The sequence below is a fragment of the Polyodon spathula genome, chromosome 14 (assembly GCF_017654505.1).
Source record: "Polyodon spathula isolate WHYD16114869_AA chromosome 14, ASM1765450v1, whole genome shotgun sequence".
NCBI lineage: Eukaryota > Metazoa > Chordata > Actinopteri > Acipenseriformes > Polyodontidae > Polyodon > Polyodon spathula.
In genome coordinates this window covers 39,612,827-39,634,729 of record NC_054547.1, presented here as the reverse complement: position 1 = coordinate 39,634,729, position 21,903 = coordinate 39,612,827, and the positions used below count along the sequence as shown (strand labels likewise).

Here is a 21,903-nt window from a genome sequence, read left to right as displayed (position 1 = left end):
TTTCCTAACTAAAGTGAAGATAGGATAGAGCACTTATGAAATTATAGCTACCTGTGACTTAGGAAGTGCTTCTGTAATACAAAGTCAGGAAAAATCCTATCCTGTAGTTAGGAACTGCTTCTCTAATACAAAGTCAGGAAAAATCCTATCCTGTAGTTAGGAACTGCTTCTCTAATACAAAGTCAGGAAAAATCCTATCCTGTAGTTTGGAAATGATTATGTAATATGACCCCTGATTCCAGCTGCTAACCTCTCTGTGTGTGTGTGTGCTAGGGTACTTTTTCAAATTAAATTTAGAAATTTTACAATGGTTTGTGTGAACTCTAAGGGGTTGTCCCTCGGGGGGGGGGGGGGGGGGGGGGGGGACATGATGCATTCTAAAATAGATGCATAGCTAAGGAACTTAACATGGTACCTTTATACACAGTGACTGAACTGTTCCAGCACTGGGGCTCTGGGGGAGCGATGGGCTGTGGAGCGGCACCAGCTCTGGGGGGTGATGGGCTGTGGAGCTGCACCAGCTCTGGGGGAGCGATGGGCTGTGGAGCTGCACCAGCTCTGGGGGAGCGATGGGCTGTGGAGCTGCACTGGGGCTCTGGGGGGGCGATGGGCTGTGGAGCTGCACTGGGGCTCTGGGGGGGCGATGGGCTGTGGAGCTGCACTGGGGCTCTGGGGGGGCGATGGGCTGTGGAGCTGCACTGGGGCTCTGGGGGGGCGATGGGCTGTGGAGCTGCACTGGGGCTCTGGGGGGGCGATGGGCTGTGGAGCTGCACCAGCAGCGGAGGCTCTGGGGGAGTGATGAAGCTTTCTGTATAACTTATATCATTTGATTCTTTATATTATCCTGTTTCATTGTAAGTAACACTGAGTAGCTGAGTGCTTAACATGCCCTTTAGGCAGGTGGATAAGAGACGTCTGGAACACACAGTTTATTAGGGCTTGTAAACATATCCTGTATTGTATGCAGTAAACTCCAGCCCTCCAGCTCCTGGGTTTTAAAGCTGCATTCTATAATCTAGTAGTTTTTAAAGCTGCATTCTATAATCTAGTAGTTTTTAAAGCTGCATTCTATAATCTAGTAGTTTTTAGAGCTGCATTCTATAATCTAGTAGTTTTTAGAGCTGCATTCTATAATCTAGTAGTTTTTAGAGCTGCATTCTATAATCTAGTAGTTTTTAGAGCTGCATTCTATAATCTAGTAGTTTTTAGAGCTGCATTCTATAATCTAGTAGTTTTTAGAGCTGCATTCTATAATCTAGTAGTTTTTAAAGCTGCATTCTATAATCTAGTAGCTGTAATTAGTTGTCATACACAGTATTGTCTTTGGTATTGCTCTGGAGCAATAAGATTCCTTCCCTTTCTCCCATGGATGATTTTTTAACTTTTTTTTTTTTTTTACAAAAACCCTTCCACTTGCACGCTGCAGGGTTTGGTTCTTTTCACACTTGGAGGCATTTGCAGAAGTGAACCTTTTGTGAAAGAGATTTGTTTTTAGGTCCTCAATCAATTGAGTCTTTCTGGATAGATCTCTTAATTTGTGCAATAGCTCAGAGATCAGACTTCTGTAAATGTAGAGTAGGGTGGAACGTGTCCTTCCATTTTAAAACGGTTCTGCGTGTACAGATGGTGGAAGCAGCTCTGCTCTTTCACAATGGATTTGCAGCGATAACATGGTCGCAAGTTACTGACCCGCTCTTCCTGCTCTGGTGTTGAAATGAATTGAATTTAATCCACTAGTAATGAAGAGGTCTGAATTCTGACCCTGAAGCCTGAGTTAATGGGCGTTGCAGTTTTAGAGAGAGGCAGAGGAATGCAGGCAGGGCTGGTTGTGGATTGTGTAACAGTTCAGTTAACTAATGGTGTTGAACTCTTTGGAAAAAGACCTGTCTGTGGTGGAGCTGATGTGAATTATTGGCAGTATGAATCCGTTACTGGCAGGCTCAATTATTTTTTTTTGCTTATGCTTGGCTGGCTGCCAGCGAGCTTTGGGGGAGAGAGAGAGAGACGGCCACTGAAGGCTCCACGTGGCTCTGACTCTCTCAGCACTGCTGCCTTTGCACCGGAAGAACGAGAGAAGGCAGCGTCTGCACAGCCGTCCAGGCAAGGAAATCTTGGAAGGAGGATTGCACTTTACATTTTTTTTTTATTTCGTTCTCGGTGTACAGCGAGTCGTGTGCAGAGTGTTTGTTAGCTTTGGTTGTAAGCAGTGAGGCCTGCTGTGTCGCAGTGGAGATTGTTCTCCTTTTAAGGGCCTGTTTGCTCTTATCTGTGCTGTAGAGTAGTGATCTGTCTCCATTTGAACGAGGTGGTTTGCTGATGTAGTTATGAAGAGAGGGACTTAGGTCTTGGTGTGAGACAGAAGTTTGAGGTTAATATACTGTGAGTTTCTTTAGTGACAACTATTGGATAAACATACTTTAGAGAAACTGGATAGTTAAGAAATGGGCTGGATTTCATAACTAAGCTAATTTGAAGACACTTTGGGTTTAAGTGAAGCAGCCAGATGGCAGGGAAGTTTTTAGTATTCCTAAATTTTAACTTGAAAAGTGATTCCATTCACAATGGAAGTGACACCTTCAGCTAAACATTCTTTCCCAGTTTAAACTTCAAAGGAAATAGGCAGAAGACTTACTTTGTCCGTCTTCCTCCCTTTTCAACATTAGTGTTATTGCCTTGTGAGTGAAACACCTTAGGTGCGTTAACTTAGAAAAGTGGGACTGTGTGGGCAGTGATATTATTGGTTGATAGGAGGCTTGTATAACTTGCATCAATATTAATTGTCATTTCTGATAAAGAAGAAAGGGGTAGTGCCATGTGGGAGGCTATATTACAAACATGTCTATCGATCTTTGATTCTGTTATGACTTGTGCTGAAGGAAAATAAATACCCAGATGCTGTACTGTATCTAATAAAATCTTTGTTGAAATCTTTAAGTTCGGAATCGCAATCATTTTATACTCTCTGATGCACAGAGGGGGAAAAAAAAGAACATTAACAGATGTGTTTTAGTTCCTTATTAATTTCTACGAGGACTATCTGTAAACTCCTTCTGCTCACAAAACGCACACCTGCAAGTTGCGCTCCAGAGTGTCCTGTTTCCAGAGATCCAAGTTGTAAAAGCAGTTTTCACCATGCACATGTGTAAGGCACAGTGGTCTGCTGTGACACTGGATGGGTGATTTTTGGAAGTGAGCGTGTGGTAGCATACGAACATGCTTGCTTGTGTGGCGTATGGAGGATAGTCTTGTAAAGCATCAGTCCAGACCCTTCTCAGATGGGTATATAAAGACGTCGAGTAACTTCCGTTTCCTCCCTGTACCTGCTTTTCCAGATGGAAGGCTGGGGGCAGTTTGCTCCACTCTCTTGAGCTCCGCAGTGTAGTCGGATTTCTGCAGCTCTTCTGTTAATCTTCCTACCAGTAAGGTGGAGTTATCTCCTTAACCCAGGTTTGACCCTCTGGGCCTTTTGCCTGTCAAACATGATGGTGCTTTATCTCTCCTTTTCCTCTTCGATTTTCAGGGTTCTCTGTCTCTCTTGCAGCTTGCATTATGCGACAGGTTCAAGAAGCTTCTGGAATATTTATAATGCTCATTTGCAGTTTAACTCCTGTAGGAAGCTGACTTTAACACAGGCTCGCAGGGTTTTGTTTGAGCAGCCTTCTCTACCGTTAATGTTAACTCTGTTCAGATCCTATGTAATTACTGTTTCATATCTCCAGAGTCAATTGTGTACCCTAAAAGTAAGGCACAGTTAGATATCGCCATCATTTCTGTTTGCTGTAGGTTCTCTCGTATATGCCTCAAATAGTGTGCTTTTCTGTGAAAAAGCTGTGTTTCCTACCCTGTGTGTTGCTCTTTTTATTAACACCCTTTATAAACCCATTGCTCATACATACTAAACCTTTCTAGTGTCGCTGTACTGCTCTTAGGTATCTGGCCTGGACTCTGAGACCCAGTGCGCTCTGTTCTCTCTGCTCATACACTTGAGCCGTTGATCCCAGTTTGGTGCTGATGTTGTGTTTCTTTTGTATCCAGATTAGAATACGAGACCCTAACCAAGGGGGTCGAGATATCACAGAGGAGATCATGTCTGGGGGCAGGACAGCCTCCACTCCCACCCCACCACAGGTGAGAGCGCACACACTTAAGCAAGGTTTTCCAGTTTGCAATTGCATACTCCCATGTAGTGCTGACACAGATTCCTAAGGCTGGTGTCCTGCAAGTTGACTAGAAGGAAAGGTCATGTGTTTCTGTTGTTCTGGTAGAAAGGACTAGCAGACACAGTTCTGAACATTGTGCTGCAGATTGACACTTCACTTGCGCACTGGTAGAGCAATCAAATCCTCACTGTATGCAATAGTAGAATTGATTGCATTTCTATCAAGTGTGAGAATGGTGTGGAGTATTCACAGTTCTCATTTCTGTACCCCAGTCTACAGGTCCAGTGGAAAGCAGCACAGCACAAGCAAATGGAGAAAACCCACACCCTGTCACTGTGGTCATCAGACCAGGTCAGTGTTGAGCCAGAGGGCAAGGAATGCTTGACTGGAAGAAACAATTGCTGAAGAGGCAGATAAGCCCCTAGTATGTAGTTAACTCTATTTTGTCCCTATTTTAGATGACCGACAGAAGCCTGCTGCTGCTACAGTTATGCTGACCCGGGAGCCAGACAAGACAGAGACCACACTTGCAGCGGCAATAGCGCCCCCTGCTGCCGAGACTGAAATGGACACTAAGCCAGCCCCTTCGCAGAAGGCTCCAGAACCTGAAGGGGAGGCCTCAGCCAATACTACTGCCACCGCCCTGCCAGCGGCCATTCTCCGCGACAGTGAGGACACTCTGACAGCCCCTCAGGAGCAGGCAGCAGAGGAGGCTGGTGCTGCTCCCGCGCTCCCTCCTGCAGCAGTGGAGCAGCCTACCACTGTGGAGACACCCCTGCCAGTGGCAGCAGAGATGAGAACAGAGGAGCCTGCACCCGAGAGGGAGGAGGAGCAGCAGCAGCAGCAGGAGGTGGTGATGCCTCTGGTCGAGCAGCAGCAGCAGGAGGTGGTGATGCCTCTGGTCGAGCAGCAGCAGCAGGTGATGCCTCTGGTCGAGCAGGTGGTGATGCCTCTGGTCGAGCAGCAGCAGCAGCAGGAGGTGGTGATGCCTCTGGTCGAGCAGCAGCAGCAGCAGCAGGAGGTGATGCCTCTGGTCGAGCAGCAGCAGCAGCAGCAGGTGGTGATGCCTCTGGTCGAGCAGCAGCAGCAGCAGCAGGTGGTGATGCCTCTGGTCGAGCAGCAGCAGGAGGTGGTGATGCCTCTGGTCGAGCAGCAGCAGCAGGAGGTGGTGATGCCTCTGGTCGAGCAGCAGCAGCAGGAGGTGGTGGTGGTGGTGCCTCCGGTCGAGCAGGAGGTTGTTCTGGCTGTCGCCTCTGTGAATGTCGAGGCCACCATGCCTGTGAAAGAGCTTCCGACCGAGACCAACGGCGTGATGCCAGAGCCTGCTTCCGAGCCGGCCTCCATTCAGGAGCCCCTGCTCCCCGTGCAGCCTCTGCTGGCACAGGCCCCTTGCGAGGCCCCCCTGGAGTCTCCCATCGCCCAGCCAGAGGAGCTTAACCTGCCCAACGGGCTGGCAGGCCTCAGCAAACAGGACCCCAAGCTATCTGAAGAGCAGCCCGAATCGGACGTCAGCCCCATTGCAGAGCCAGAGGTGGCCAAGGCACAGGAAGCCCCTCTCTCCATGCCAGCACCCTGCCCGCCCCCTGTACCTACCCCCGCTACCCAGCCTGCTGTAGAGGAGGAGGAGGAGGAGGAGGAGGAAGAAGAGGCCAGCCCCACACAGAGTGAGCCTCAGCCAGCCGCTGTCAGCGCTGTGCAGGGTGGAGAGAATGCTATGCAAGGTACTGACTTTACAATGTATCCGCTGACTGTCTGTCACTGTTCTTTTAGAGTTCAGTAACAGAGGTTCATGATGCTGCCAGGCTCTGATAGAAGATTTTGCACAAAAACCTGCAAAGTGCCAGAAGTGGAAGCATTAATAAATTCAGTTGCACATTGGAGAATTGTAAATGCAATATAACCTCCTCAGTCAACACAAGGCAGTAACAGGCACTCGCACAGCCTCGCACAGGTCTCCCAAAGCAAGCAGCCTTTAAAAATGTGCATTTGTAAAAAACATACAATCTCAATTTTCATTTTCAACCATAACACCTGCAGTTTTTACATACTGCATCAATAGTTAGATTATTTTCCATGTAACTTTTTCAGATTAATGACGTTAACATGCAAAATAGTACACAGTATATGTAATGTAATGGTAGTAGAAATAGACAACAAGCTTGGCACGAAACATTTCCTTTTGAAAATCCACCTTTCATGACGTAACATTCAGTGCTTGTGCTTGTATTCATAACATACATGTGCCAATGTCTCTCTGGGTAGCTGTCAACATCACAACTATTTAGAGTTTTGCTGTTTTAAACGTTCTTAATTTCAAATGACTCATGCTCTTTCCAAACCAGTGTTAATAATCCACAGGAGCTTTCGCTGAAGTTGTCATGTTAGATGATCCTCGCGTAAACGAGAGTTTGCAGTAAAAACCCTGCAGACCTCATCCGTGGTCTTAAAACCATGATTTTTGAGCATGTGTTTTAGTTGTTTTTGGCTGAGATGCTCTGATACAGATTTTTTGGAGAATGATGCATCATAGTGAAACATTAGGCATTGTCCCAGCCTTTAAAGCTAACCAAGGTGAAAGATGTTTCTATGTATGGTGTGTTGTTGTTAATAACAGCAGGGGTGTGCATTTCAAATGAGAGCTCTTACTCAAGTGGAGTAGTGGAAGGCTAGTCCAATGATGGGGCCTCCCTGCTGCAGCCAGACGAGCGATTGACATTCTCATCTAAATATGAGGCAGCCTGTTCGTATCCCGAGCATTCGGACAACAAAATGTGATTTCAGTGAATTTGTGAAGCAGGTTTTTTTTTTTTTTTTTTTTTTTTTTTTTTTGAAAGGTTGCAGTTTTGGCTGTGTTGAAGTTTGGTCATTGCAGCAGTTTGAGTGTGCCTGTTCTACACGCCTGCCTGCTGACACTGCAGAGTACGTGTTACTACAGGGTTATGTAGGGCGTGGTGCTGTTAGGTTGAGCACAGTGTAACTGAACAGAGTGATCCACACTAGTGAACCAGTCTATGGGGTAGTGCTGTCTCCCACAGCACATGCGATTGTGGATTTCTGTTTGAATACCCTGTGGATACACTTCGCTGTTCCTTTGGTTTAATTCAGCATGCCTGTCGTACAGCTTGTTTAAGCGGACAGTCATAACTGCGCTTGTGTGTGGCTCTGCATGCTGGGGTTTTAAAAGCTCACAATTTCCATTTTTCAAAGCAGGGACCAGCGCTGCAGCACATTCCGCTGGCAGTGCTTTGTCATGGGCTCTGAAAGCTGCTGCAGTTCGAGGCCCTGTGCTGTAGCCTGGGTTGTGCCACGTGGAGTCTGGCAGCGGCTCACACAGACTGCTTTCTGTTTTCAGCTGCTGCTGTGTCGATACCAAAGAAAAAGAGGAAAATGAAGGATCTCAACAAAAAAGAGACAGTGGGAGATCTGTTGGATGCCTTCAAAGAGGTGGGTGCTTTTAAAATGATCCAGAGCACCTATTCAAGGTTTTAATAAAAGCTTGATTAGCCACAGTGTATAGATAACAAGCTCCAGGTGTGTCGTGTTGAACTCTTAGATAAACCAGGAAAGGATCAAACTGATGTTCAATGGGAGTCTTCTTTCCATCCCTGCAGAGATCCCAAGCGTTCCTGCCTGCGCTCCGCAGTAGGCAGGCAGTTCCTCTTTCCTGTAATATGAGGAGAGCTAAATGTGTAGGGACTTGACAGTGCTGCTCTGAGGAGAGGTCAAAATATGCATGAGATTTAAATTGGAGCATTGTTGAAATCTGTGAATTTCAGATCCCTACTGTCACTACAATCGGATTTTAAAATCAGTGCTTCAATTGAAAATGAAGCAAAGTGCAATTTCCCAGTATCTGGAATGGAAAGGTGACTTATTGTGCACTGGGCATCCACCGCTGGTAATGGATGTGTGTGCTGAACCCTGTCCTCTTTGCAGTCACAGGTCTCAGAGCCGGAGCAAGACCAGCCAGCTGCCCCCATCTCAGCAGAGCCAGAGGCAGCGCACCCCCCTGCCCCGGAGGAGACAGACGAAACCTGGGAGGAGAAGGAGGACAAGCTGGACACAGAGAACATTGAGCCGGACCAGCTCAAACCTGGAGACCTGAAATACAAGTACAAAGAAGGTATGGGCCCCTCTGAGGAGGCCTTGCTGCAAACCCTCTGATACCCCTCTGATTCTGGAGGCTTTGTTGAGAAGCTGTGCTGCAGGTCTGTGAGTCTCTTTGGCTTATGTTTTTCTCAGAACAATGGAAACCCATCAACCCAGAGGAGAAGAAGCAATATGACCGGGAGTTTCTGCTGGGCTTCCAGTTCATTGTTGCCAGCATGCAGAAACCAGAGGGGCTGCCGCACATCAGCGACGTGGTGCTGGACAAGGTAAGCAGCAGCTCCCCCTGTAGGGCTGGAGTACTGTGTTGTTGTTGTTGTGGGACTGTCTCCTTCAGATTCAGTGTTTTGCAGAATTCACTGTAGGACCTGTAGACAGACTGTGTGTGTTAACTGGAACATTTCATTAACATTGTTTTTTAAATTTGTGAAGACAGCACTGTATTATATTTTTACATTATTGGACAGTTTTCTTCTGTTACATTATTTAGGTCACTTATTGTTTTCAGCCAGAACTTCAAGCTCTCAATTTATAAAAGTAAGAAACCCAGTCGTGTCTCCTAATGCCCTTATGGTTCCCGTATAAGTGACACTAGTTCTGTTCGCTATCCAGCAATCAGTCGATGTTCTTATACTGCTCCCTGACTCCCACAGGCTAACAAGAACCCCCTGCGAGCACTGGACCCCAGCCGGCTCACCAGTATGAACGCTGGACCGGACTTCACTCCCTCCTACGCCAATCTGGGCAGGCAGCCTATGGGAGGCAGGGGCCTGGTAAGTGCACCTTCACTGGGTTTAAGAGAACAACAGCACTGCTGTGTATGTTGAGAATATCATCCAGGGACATTCAGCACTGATGTATTTAGAACTACAAAAGAAAACGGCCATTATGCTATGACAAAAGTTTCGACATTGAAAAAGACTTCTAGTTGAAGCGCTTGTCATTGTATGCTGAAAATAATGTACTTGAATATAAATGAACAGAAGACAGCGATGTGCTGGCTGGTAACGTAGTTCACAGAAGGGATGGCATGATCAGCTGACCCATCAGCAGGGATCCTGGGCTGCCTGATCTTACCTGGGTGAGGTTGTCTGGTGCTAATTTGGGGTCTGTGAAACAATCTAAAGTTATAAACTGTTCCCCTTTTTCCTCCCCAGCCCTCTGGAATGGGGCCCCGCCGATCCCAGCAGGGCCAGAGAAAGGAGCCACGGAAGATCATCGCCACGGTGTCGCTCGGTGAGGAAGTGCAGCTCAACAAGGCGGAGAAGGCCTGGAAACCCGGTGCCAAGAGGCCATCAAGCAAGGAAGAGGAGGACGCCTCCTCTGACAACAGCAAGACACAGGTACGCGGGGGAAGGCTCCTGGCTGCTGTGAAGAGCTGCATCTGACTGAAACTAGCAAGACCTTTGTTTTGGAAGCCTTGTACCAATGTCTCTGCACTGCTGTGTCCCTCTCCTTGTCCCAGGAGCTGTTCCGTAGGGTGCGTGGTATCCTGAACAAGCTCACCCCCCAGATGTTCCAGCAGCTGATGAAGCAGGTGACTGAGCTGACCATCGACACAGAGGAGAGGCTCAAGGGGGTCATCGACCTCATCTTCGAGAAGGCCATCTCTGAGCCAAACTTCTCCGTAGCCTACGCCAACATGTGCCGCTGCCTTATGGGGGTACGTCTGTCCAGCCATTCAGCATGCCGTTAAACCAGATCAGAAACTACGTGTTTTGAGTTTCTAGTGATTCTGGTGTTAGATATTCCAATATGGAACAGGTTCGGGTGGAATGACTTCCACTCATGATTTCATTTGAAGTTGATTTTTTGCCCCAGTCTGAAGTGTTGGTGTATCTCGGAGGGTTTTTATATCGGTTAGGGATGAGGCATCATTCTTAGCAAGATGTTTATGTATGGTCCACTCTTGCAGTTTAAGGTAGTTGCAGTACTCCACTGCCCACTAGGTGTTGCTGCTTATTGTTTTCCTCACAGGAGAGTTGAGTTAGCTGCAGTTGAGTGGAAATTGTGATATGTAAGGACCTGGCAGTAGTCCACAAACCTATTAAACGTCCCTGTGTTCAATAATTTCATGATGTTCATAGGAAGGAAAACTGATCAGTTGCAGCTTGAGGATTCTAACGACTTTGAGCTGAAGTGTTAAGGCTGTGTTTGCTTGAAATGACAGATTCTAGTTGTGAAATGCGCGTTTGTTTTTTCTGCCCCACAGCTCAAAGTCTCCACGACTGACAAGCCAGGAGTGACTGTGAATTTCCGCAAGCTGCTGTTGAACCGCTGCCAGAAGGAGTTTGAGAAGGACAAGGACGACGACGAGGTGTTTGAGAAGAAACAGGAGGAGCTGGATGCAGCTGCAGTGGTAAATAGCGAGGAGGGGGATAGATATAGATATACACCCATACAGGTAGAGATCACAGACTAATATACAGGGAGAGATCCCAGACAACACGGACTAATATACAGGGAGAGAACCCAGACAACACGGACTAATATACAGGGAGAGATCCCAGACAACACGGACTAATATACAGGGAGTGAGCCCAGACAACACGGACTAATATACAGGGAGTGAGCCCAGACAACACGGACTAATATACAGGGAGAGAGCCCAGACAACACGGACTAATATACAGGGAGAGAGACCCAGACAACACGGACTAATATACAGGGAGTGAGCCCAGACAACACGGACTAATATACAGGGAGAGAGCCCAGACAACACGGACTAATATACAGGGAGTGAGCCCAGACAACACGGACTAATATACAGGGAGTGAGCCCAGACAACACGGACTAATATACAGGGAGTGAGCCCAGACAACACGGACTAATATACAGGGAGAGATCCCAGACAACACGGACTAATATACAGGGAGTGAGACCCAGACAACAACACGGACTAATATACAGGACTAATATACAGGGAGAGATCCCAGACAACACGGACTAATATACAGGGAGAGATCCCAGACAACACGGACTAATATACAGGGAGTGAGCCCAGACAACACGGACTAATATACAGGGAGTGAGCCCAGTCTGTACAGATTAGTCCAGGGATCAGCTTCACTTGTGCAGAAAGGGCCAGCTGGAAATGTGTGCAACAACTACCTGCCTGAGTGAAGCCATGATAAAGTAAACTGATTATACATTATATAGTATGCCATGTCTCCCAGATCCACTCTTCACATTATTAATGCACCATTCTGTCCTATTCTGTCCAAATCTAGTTTCCATAGTCTTTTAGCAGAACAGCAGTTGTGTTCATGCTGCAGTCGTTTACAGAGGCGGCAGCGCAGCAGGACTCTTCTCTTATTGCAGGTCTCTTTGGTTCTCTCTAAACTGGTAACAGAATAGTGATCAATCCTGTCTTCACTTGTATCGACTGGCAGAGCATCTTCAGAACCACATTAGTCAAATAACACACTTTTTAAAGTGCCTGTTCCAAGAGCAGATGGAATGGGCACCACAAGCAGTCCTGGTTATTTGCAATAAGCAATTTCCACATCCTACCCAGGCTCAGCTACCATTTCATTTCTAAAGACACCCTTGAGAATTATAATGGAGCTGGAGCAGTGAAAAGCGGCTGGTCTTCCATGGCTGGATCTTACTGTCGGGGTGGAAATGCAGCCCTGAATGAGCAGCAGTACTGTGCAATAGAACCATTAGCAAACAGGGAGCATCTGGAGATTTGAGTATCTCTTTGTTTTATGACAGTTCCCTGATTTCAGACACTCCTGTATTACCACTTGTTGCTATGATCACTGTGACTCTCTAAACTCAAACACCTGTGAACAGGGATGTTGCGCAAGGCGCTGGAGGTCTTAACAAGATTTCATGCTGCTTACTGTGAAAACAATTAGTTGCCGTGACTAATGAGCCTTTGTTGGGCTGAGCTGATGTGTATTTGCTTCCTGCTGTGACTAATTGATCTCATTGTGGGGCTACGCTGCAGTTGGGTTCAGTATTGGGGCTGAAATTTGATGTGTAGGATTGCATGGCAGTCCTTTGTGAGGCTGGTGGAGTGCAGTTGGAGCCTGAGAAGGGGGAAGTTACTATGGATTTCTTGAAGGAGATTGGAGATGTGTGCATAAAATACAATCACTGTTGTAATTTGGTGCAAAATTCCCTTGCCCCCACGAACCTTAACCACAAACATTGGTCAGTGACCAAACCCCCAGAATGAAACACGCTTCCCCTACTAGCCCTGCACCCAGCTCTGGGTTCCACGGCTACCTTCAGTTAAGTATATTTAACTGATCGGGGGGCTGGGAGTTTGCTAAATAGCGTTCTTCCCTAGTGGCGTGAAAGTATTGGCACCTAGTCAGGACCAGATGTAGGGCTAGTGAGAGTTTGAAACTGCCTTAGTGAAGCACTGTATCGGTACATGTGAGTCTACAATTCCCTCTCCCCTCCTGTTGCTCTGGTGAGCCTGTGTAGCTCTCCTCTACCCTCATGTTGCTCTGGAGTGCCTGTGTGGCTCTCCTGTCCCCTCCTGTTGCTCTGGTGAGCCTGTGTAGCTCTCCTCTACCCTCCTGTTGCTCTGGAGTGCCTGTGTGGCTCTCCTGTCCCCTCCTGTTGCTCTGGAGTGCCTGTGTGGCTCTCCTCTCCCCTACTGTTGCTCTGGAGAGCCTGTGTAGCTCTCCTGTCCCCTCCTGTTGCTCTGGAGTGTCTGTGTGGCTCTCCTGTCCCCTCCTGTTGCTCTGGAGTGTCTGTGTGGCTCTCATCTCTGCTGTCTTGTCCCGTCCCCTCCCCTCCAGGATGATGAAAAGCAGAGGCTCCGTGAGGAGCTGGAGGAGGCGAAGGACAAGGCGCGCCGACGCTCCCTGGGAAACATCAAGTTCATCGGTGAGCTGTTCAAGCTCAAGATGCTGACAGAGCCCATCATGCACGACTGCATCGTCAAGCTGCTCAAGAACCACGACGAGGAGTCCCTGGAGTGCCTGTGCCGGCTGCTCTCCACCATCGGCAAGGACCTGGACTTTGAGAAGGCCAAGGTAGGAGGCGGGCTGCTGGGGGAGTTGGTGGAGGAATTCAAGGACACCGATTTTGTAACCAAAATCTTGATTACCTTCCCTATAGCTAGTTTCACAGACCCTGATTAGCACTAGTCTTGGACTACCTTTAGTTAACCCAAACTGTTCAGTACAGAAACCAGGACCAGAGGACAGAGTTGGAAATGAAGCGTGATTGTCTTGGGACAGAGAGAAGGAGATACTGCTTTGTACAAAGTATATGGAATGGGCTACCTAGTCATGTTGAGGCAGACCTGGATCCTTTGATCTTCTAGTATTGTCGAGTTGGGTCTTACTAGGAACTGGGCGGGCTTAGATGGGCTGAATGGCCTCCCCTTGATGGTACCTTTTTGTATGTTAGTCGTTACATAATATTACTTTAGATAAGGTAGATCCAAGATCAGTGCTAATTGGGGTCTGTGTAACCAGGCTCAAACCAAGCCTGTAGGAAAGAGTATCGGGGTGTGGGAGGCAGGGGGGTCACAAGCTGTTTGTTTAGTGAACTGGGTTGATATTGAGCCATCTTGTGACGTGTCTCATTGTGTCTCAGCCCCGAATGGACCAGTATTTCAACCAGATGGAGAAGATCATCAAGGAGAAGAAAACTTCTTCCAGAATCCGCTTCATGTTGCAGGATGTCATCGACCTGAGGAGGGTAAGCCTTCATTTGTCTGTGAAATATCCACTACTGCTACTACTTGAAGTCTCTGGGTTACTATGTGCTCCTCTTTAAGCTGTGCTCAGAGGCTACCTGTCTTTAATGCTGGCTGGATTCCTACTACATATGTTTGTTCCTGTAGGTTCACAGCCAGATAGATCCCATAGCAGCCTACAGGCCTGGCTTGTGTGCCTGTCGTCTGTGTGAAGAGACTACTTCAGATTTCCAATGCAGAGTGTTTCTCAAAACAGATTGACAGCAACTGAAACATTAAGACAGTTTAGTGTGTGTTTTTGCAAACTGCATAGGAAGGGGTTACGGATGAGAAACTCTCAGTAACCCAGTGATTCTCCTGGCAGTAGTGGGGTTGCCCAGAGCAAGGAGAGATTTCTAAACACTCGTCTCATTGGAGAACTTTGAGATATGAAGGATGCAGATTGGGCTAAACTGGGCTGGCCTGTAGTGAATTCCCAGAACTGTGTTGTTTTGTTTTCCCAGTAAGTTTCTGTTTTGAGAAGCGCTTGGATATTGCTGCTTCTTTCACCTCTTGGTTTAGTTTTCCCTGTCCTTGTTGGTACAGTGTCACTGCAGTAGCTGAGCACAGCCTACAGAGAGAAGCTACAGAGACAAGCTGAGCCCTGCGCTTGAGACCTGTTCCTTCCATTTCGGCTCAGTTCTTTTAAGCTTATCCCTCGGGATTAACATGAAGCCTGCTCTCACCTCACAGAACACCTGGGTCCCCAGGAGAGGCGATCAGGGCCCCAAGACCATCGACCAGATCCACAAAGAGGCAGAGTTGGAGGAGCATCGCGAGCAGATTAAGGTCCAGCAGCAGCTCCTGTCCAAGAAGGACAACAGGAGAGGAGGAGGAGGAGGCGGGCAGGGTGGAGCACACCCCTCAGGTCAGCCACCTTTTCTCTACCTGTCTGATCCCAGAACTGTCAACAGGGGCCAGTTTTTCAAAACTTTTAATCCGGATAAGTGATCTGGATTTTGTATTCCTATATTTTGTGATTTGAGATTACTTTTATCTGGATCACTTCTGTTTTTTCAGAAAATGTCACTGCTGGATTACATTTATCCAGAGAACAAATAATCACGAAATCTAGTGTTTTTTAAGTAGTTAAGTTTAGTGGTTTTTTTTTAATGATTTATATTTGATAGAATTAAATTTAAAATAAGATTGTGGTAATAGAGTAATACACAACTTTATTTTGTTTTATATTTTCTTTAACAAATCACTTGTAATGTTAGTGCACAACGCATGCAAATAATGGTCATTTTATTTATTCTTACTTAAGAGAAATTAAAAACTAAATCTAAATTGAATACAAATAACTTTTGAAAAAAGGGTTGTGTTTTTAGACATCGACATTGTCTTCCTCCTTAGACTAGCTTTAAGGAGGCATATGTGAAGGTGTATGCGTATGCTTTTTTTATTAAAGCTGTTTGCATGCATGGATACAAAACTTAAACATGTAAATATAATATTATAACACTCTATTTGGACATAAGGTGTGTTTGTTATGACAATTCAAAGAAAGTATTGCTGTTCTGTGATCATTTTAAAGCTAAATCCACCACTGCAGTAGGATCACATTAATCTCTCAATTCTGAAAAACCCATCTGCAACATTTAAATAGTGATTAAAAGTGCGATTGGATTAACAGAACGTAATCCGGATCACGGTAATCCCGATCGCATTGCGATGTTTTAAACCCAATTGCACAATATAATCCAGATCAGACACGGAAATCCGATTTACCAAAGTTTGGAAAAACTGGCCCCAGGTAACTTGCAAAATCCAATTCTGTTTAAACTGATTAAACTGGTTAAGTATAATTGGGTATGTTTGCAGGGATGGGAATAAGACTCCTATTGCATAGCAGTTTGATCCATTCCTGGTTTTACAAGGAGTTTAAGACTTGCCTGAGCTTATTGCTGATCAAGCTTGTATTGAAACCTGGAATGGGTGAAACTGCTCTGCAAATGGAGTCTTATTTCATGCTTTGTAACATTAGAACACACAACTGATGAGACTGCATGTTTTATGTACAGTTGAGCTCTGCATGGAATAAGTGTTGCAGATTAAAGTGACCTGACTATAGAATTGTGTCCTGCAGTGGGTCGACCCAGCCAGCCCCAAGATGAAGGCTGGAACACCGTGCCCATCAGCACCAAAAACAGACCCATCGACACCAGCCGACTCAGCAAGATCACCAAGGTACGATCAGACTCTTCCCTGTCCACTCAAATCAAAGGCTTTCAGCTGGCTCTCCTTCTGAGATCAAAACCCAATACTCCTTGTATCCTGATAGTAAAGCACTTTGCGGCAGGGTGGTAAATGCATGCTGTCTTCAACTGCACTTTCTACACAAGCCCAGCTGGTGTGTGTGGGGTGCTGCAGCGCAGTGTCTTTGCCCCAGCTGGTGTGTGTGGGGTGCTGCAGCGTAGTGTTTTTGCCCCAGCTGGTGTGTGTGGGGTGCTGCAGCGCAGTGTTTTTGCCCCAGCTGTACTCTTCAAGCAGGGTTGTTTTTACTCCCTGATCCTAATTGTTCTGTTTTTGAATCTGCAGCCCGGAGCCCTGGACTTCAATAACCAGCTGCTGGCACCAGGGGGCAGGCTGATGAGCTGGGGGAAAGGCAGCAGTGGAGGATCCAATGCCAAACCTAATGAACAGGGTGAGTGTGCAAACACATGTCTCTTTCAGCAGCCTGTTTTAATATGTCAGGCTGGAGCCCATCCCCTCACTAATACCAAGGCATGTTTCTTCATTGGAGACTAGAGCTCACTTTGTCAGTTGGCTAGTCTACAGTTTCTGGGACTGATGTCAATCTACCTTGCTTGATGTTCACTGATAGACTAGTTTCAGCTAGAAGGACCTGCACTATAATGAATGAACTGTTGCAGACAGACACTGATGTTTTGAGTTGGTGTTTCTAGTTAAGGTTTTGGTTCGATGCAGACAGTCTTAAGCGATAGACTTCCCACAGCCCATTATCCCCAAAGAGAGTCAGGTAACAGGGAAGTGCAGGATGTTCTTACCCTAGAATATGCTGCATTACCCAAGCATCCTCCCCTCCTACCTAATAACCTGAATTGCAAAGCCACTGTAAAGACAGCCCCTTTGCCATTGCTCCCTACTAAACAGGAATGCTTTGTTTCCATACAGCTCCAGAGTCTGGCAGACCAGCAACAAGCACCTTGAACAGGTTCTCCGCCCTGCAGCAGGCATCCTCCTCCTCCTCCTCTTCCTCCACCACCTCCACGGCCGCAGACAGTGATGCCAGGAGAGTGGTTCAGAGGTGAGTCCGAAGCCAAGCGGCCCTCCTGAGGGAGCCTCCTGCCATCCAGTCCTGTCTGATCTGACAACTCCTCTCTTCACAGGACCAGCTCGAGCCGAGAGCGCAGCGACAAAGGAGAGCGCTGCGAGCGCTATGAGAGGGTAGACCGATTCGAGAGGCAGCAGGACCGAGCAGACAAGAACCGCCTGTCCATCACCAAGAGAAGCTACAGCAAGGAGATGGACGACCGCAGCCGGGAGAGAGAGCACCGCGGCCCCCAGGACCCTGTCCGCAAGGTGGTCAGCATGACTGAGGACAGGGGGAGCAGGGAGAGGGAGCGCAGCAAGGAGACGGGTCAGTGCCATCGCAGGGACACCTCGCTCACAAAGCAAACCTTTTAGAATGTTTGTTTGTTTGTTTATTTTATGGTGTGACTTGCCTTGTGAATGTCCCGTAGTCTCTCTCATCTACTGGAAATGGTGTCCATCACTTCCTACTTCCTCTCCACACTCCTATATACTCTTTCACCTGGATAGAACTCCAGTTCTCTCCAACACTTTCTTCAGTGACTCTTTCCCTGTGGAAGTGTTCTATTGGCTTGTATTTCATGTGCGTTTTTTTATTTCAGTTAAACAAGAGCCAGCCGCTGCCCCGGCACCCACCCCCGCTAAACCGGCCCTCACTGAGGACGAATTTGACAAGAAATCGAAAGCCATTATCGAGGAGTACCTGCACATCAACGATATGAAGGTAAGCCACCTGGGGCGCTCGCCAGTCAAGTTGGTGTTCACTTACTAAGTGCATGCTTTCCACTTGGGTTACAAGTGCCCACCGTTTCACACAGAGCTGACTTTCTCCCCCTGGTCTGACAGGAAGCCCTGCAGTGTGTGCAGGAGATGAACTCTGTTTCTCTGCTCTTTGTGTTCGTGCGGAACGGGATTGAGTCGACACTGGAGAGGAGTATGATAGCCAGGGAACACATGGGCCTGCTGCTCCACCAGCTGGTCAAGGCTGGCACCCTGTCCAGAGAACAGTATTACAAGGGGTAAGCAACTCCCTGTCCAGAGAGCAGGGATTACAAGGGGTAAGGTTGACTGAACCAGACTCTGACACTCTAGACTGCAGCCATTCCATGAAACTGTTGGGATAAGGCCACTGGCAATCCCAGCACGATGAATACATTGTGTGTGTTGCAGTAGAGCCATTAACAATCTGGGGCTTGCTTTTAGTTAGATATCCTAGACTAGTTGGTGCAGCTGTTCTATTCAGCTGCGGCGTGAATGCCTGTGTGCGGTATCGCAGATGCACTCATAATGGGTTACAGTAGTGTGAAGTTGTCTAGCAATTGAGATTTGAAAGGTGTTTTCTTGCAGCAATGTCTTATTTTTCCTCAGTCTATAAGAGCTCTTTTTTGTAAGCAGGGTGTTTGAAGGGTGAACTCATGCCTGTCTCCCACAGTCTGCTGGAGATCCTGGAGATTGCAGAGGACATGGAGATCGATATTCCGCACATCTGGCTGTACCTGGCCGAGCTCATCGCCCCCATGCTGCACGAGGGAGGCATCCCAATGGAGGAGCTGTTCAAGTGAGTGACACTCTGCACATCACACTGTATACAGCTGTAGGAAAAGGAGCTCCCATCGTACCGGCAGGACGCTGTCCAGTATCTGAAGCTGATCAGAGCTGCGGGGGTTCATAAGGATACAGTTTGTTCTTTCAGTTTGAATTAAAGCAGCTGATCGAAAGGCAGGCCCAGTTTTATGTGCACAAAACGTTTCCTGTAATTGGAGTCCCAAAACTGCTTTTGTGTTTCTCGCACAAGAGGAGGCTGAACAGAGTTTACTGCAAACGGAGTTCACTCCATCTCTTAATTCAGTGTGAAGGTCTCCTCTTCCAGTTCGGCTCACTTCTAAAATTAGTTCTAAGTACTCTTTTAAAACCCTTTCACACGATTCACGTTCTTGTGTTGGCTCCGCTCTCACTGCAGTTACACTTTGACACGTTTCCTTCCACTCCTTGCAGGGAAGTGTCCAAGCCCCTGGTACCACTGGGGAAAGCTGGCCTCTTGTTAGTAGAAATCTTATCCATACTGTGCAAAGGAATGGTGAGTATAGTCCAGTCTTCAGTTGTATTCCTTCTGATCTAGACTAGGGCATGACTGGAGGATCTGGTGTTAAGGGGCTATGGTACCTTTTCTAATGGTGTTTTATGCAGGCTAAACTTCCTGCAGTATGTTTATGGGCCAGGCAGTAGTTTGAAGTGTTGTCAATCTTGCAGTGTAGTCTGTGGCTTGTCTGCAAACGGGGCAATGGGATTCTGGGCAGCACGATAGTCTTAACAATGATGGTGAATTGACACAGAACAGAAATCCAGCCAGGAGACTTGCTCTCCCCTCTTCCTGTACCCATTGCTAGTGTGCAACGAGCCAATAGTAGCGCACATTATAGGGTCAGCACTGACAGTGTAGTGTGTCTGTATCCGTGTGTCTAGCCTTGCTCATTGTAGGATCAGCACTGACAGTGTAGTGTGCCTGTATCTGTGTGTCTAGCCTTGCTCATTGTAGGATCAGCACTGACAGTGCAGTGTGCCTGTATCTGTGTGTCTAGCCTTGCTCATTGTAGGATCAGCACTGACAGTGTAGTGTGCCTGTATCTGTGCCCCTCCCTGTGTAATGTGCTGGTCTGTCTGTTCTGTTCCAGAGCCACAAGAAAGCAGGAGCCCTGTGGAGGGAGGCGGGGCTGAGCTGGAAGGACTTCCTCCCCGAGGATGAGGATGTCAACAAGTTTGTCACAGAGAAGGTGAGGAAGAGCAGAGGGGCTGGACAGTGGGCTAAACGAAGACTGCTATCAGAGTGTCCCTTCAAAGATGCTTACACATCCTGTAATGCCTGCATGGTCTGTTTACTAGGTGATGTTTTTTGGGAGCAGGGCTAACAAACAGATTTTCTTCTCTTGCTACAGAAAGTAGAATTTACCTTGGGAGACGACTCTGAAAAAACAAGCAAAAAGGAGCTGTCTTCAGAAGAGCTTTGCAGGCAACTGGACAAGCTACTGAAGGAGAAGGCAGACAACCAAAGAATCTACGACTGGGTGGAGGTGAGCGGCCCCACTTCAGCCTCCTCTTCTCTGCTTGTGTGAGGAGGGCTGTTAGCACACATACAGCTGAACTGGAAACGGTCACACCAAGTCTGTTACAGAACTGCTGTTAGGTTTGCCTGCTGTTTCATTCTCTTGTATTTTGCAAGTGGTTTTTGTGTTTCGAATCACACAGCTGCAGCAGGAATATGGCTGCCTCTGCAGTATTGGCAGCTTGTGGAAGGACTTGGTTTCTTCACTGTCCTCAGCTGTGTGATGATGCTTCATTCTGCTCTTGACAGATATAGTATTAAACTCAACCTTCTCTTTCAATAGGCCAACCTGGATGAGCAGCAGGTCGCCTCCAACACTGTAATTCGGGCAGTAATGACTTCAATCTGCCAGTCTGCAATTATCTGTGAGTATCAGTTTCTCCCAGCGAGGTCTGGAGCCGAATGTATACCCTTGCTGATAACCACTGCAGGTTAAAATCACCCCTCAAAATACCTGTTGGGGTTTTTGAAAAACAAAACAAAACAAAAAACTTTTTTTGTATCTGTTAACCAATACCATGTTTTGAGTGTAACTCAATTCAGTTTGGGCTCGATCTGTCTGTGTGACCCGGTTTGTTTCCTTCTTTATTTCTCCGCTCAGTTGAGAATCCGTGCCGCGTGGACACCAAGCTGATCGTGGCGAGATCGAAAGTGCTGCAGAAGTACCTCATAGATGAACAGAAAGAGCTGCAAGCACTCTACGCGTTACAGGCCTTGCTGGTCAAATTAGAGCAGCCACCAAGTGAGTGTTCTGTGTGTGGGGGGGTGGTGAGGGGGGGGTGGGGTGGGGGGGGGGGGGGGGGGGGGGGGGTGGGTTGGTAGTGTGCGTTGGCACGGTGTGTGCGGGGGGGGGGGTGGTAAGGGGGGTCGTTGGCTCCCACCCGTGTCCCGGGGGGGGGGGGGTAAGGGGGTCGTTGGCTCGGCAGTGTGCGGGGGGGGGGGGGTTAAGGGGGTCGTTGGCTCGGTGTCAGTGGGGGGCGACGGTGTAGTGCGGGGGGGGGGGGGTATAAGGGGCGGTTGGGTCAGCCACACACGCCCGGGGGGGGGGGTTAAGGCGGTAAACCTCGGCCAACGGGGGGGGGGGGGGGGGTAAGGGGTGGCGTAGGGCCCCCGGAGTTTGGTGCCACACACGCCCCCCCCCCATTCGGTGGCAACGGAGCCAAACACACCGGGGGCGTTGGCCGTTGGGTGTGTGCCGGGGGTGGGAAGGTTTGTATTAAGGGGTTCGTCTCGTCGGTGTGCGGGCTCTGGTGTGCAAGGGGGGGGGGGGTAAGGGGGTCGCGGTGTGTGCGGGGGGGGGGGGTTACCGTAAGGCCCCCCATTGGCTCGGTGTGTGCGGGGGGGGGGGGGGGGTCAAGGGGGTACGTTGGTCGGTCACACCCGCAGGGGGGGGGGGGGGGGGTAAGGTGTGGCGGTGTGTGTGGGGGTGTGTGAGCGAGGGGTGGCAGGGGGGGGGGGGGGGGGGGGGGGGGTAAAGGGGGTCGTTGGCTCGGCACGGTGTGTGCGGGGGGGGGGGGTACGCCCTGTCGTTGGCCGGTTCCCGTTGGCAACGG

General features: G+C 48.2%; 1 protein-coding gene across 1 annotated transcript in view; it reads left to right on the top strand.

Annotated features, from left to right (window-relative positions):
- The first annotated feature begins 1,896 nt into the window (after positions 1-1,896).
- Positions 1,897-21,903, top strand: part of LOC121326837 (eukaryotic translation initiation factor 4 gamma 1-like) — a 23,165-nt gene continuing 3,158 nt past the window's right edge. The window contains exons 1-27 of the mRNA XM_041270408.1: positions 1,897-2,100; positions 4,036-4,128; positions 4,433-4,511; positions 4,619-5,079; positions 5,290-5,881; positions 7,513-7,604; positions 8,097-8,283; positions 8,403-8,536; positions 8,921-9,040; positions 9,425-9,610; positions 9,733-9,930; positions 10,480-10,626; positions 13,028-13,264; positions 13,833-13,937; positions 14,668-14,842; positions 16,064-16,164; positions 16,516-16,621; positions 17,113-17,245; positions 17,328-17,578; positions 17,853-17,974; positions 18,097-18,269; positions 18,683-18,808; positions 19,246-19,327; positions 19,923-20,021; positions 20,184-20,318; positions 20,634-20,715; positions 20,952-21,092. Coding sequence (XP_041126342.1) covers positions 4,087-4,128; positions 4,433-4,511; positions 4,619-5,079; positions 5,290-5,881; positions 7,513-7,604; positions 8,097-8,283; positions 8,403-8,536; positions 8,921-9,040; positions 9,425-9,610; positions 9,733-9,930; positions 10,480-10,626; positions 13,028-13,264; positions 13,833-13,937; positions 14,668-14,842; positions 16,064-16,164; positions 16,516-16,621; positions 17,113-17,245; positions 17,328-17,578; positions 17,853-17,974; positions 18,097-18,269; positions 18,683-18,808; positions 19,246-19,327; positions 19,923-20,021; positions 20,184-20,318; positions 20,634-20,715; positions 20,952-21,092 — 4,306 coding nt within the window. The 5' untranslated portion in view covers positions 1,897-2,100; positions 4,036-4,086. The remainder of the gene's footprint in view (positions 2,101-4,035; positions 4,129-4,432; positions 4,512-4,618; positions 5,080-5,289; positions 5,882-7,512; positions 7,605-8,096; positions 8,284-8,402; positions 8,537-8,920; positions 9,041-9,424; positions 9,611-9,732; positions 9,931-10,479; positions 10,627-13,027; positions 13,265-13,832; positions 13,938-14,667; positions 14,843-16,063; positions 16,165-16,515; positions 16,622-17,112; positions 17,246-17,327; positions 17,579-17,852; positions 17,975-18,096; positions 18,270-18,682; positions 18,809-19,245; positions 19,328-19,922; positions 20,022-20,183; positions 20,319-20,633; positions 20,716-20,951; positions 21,093-21,903) is intronic.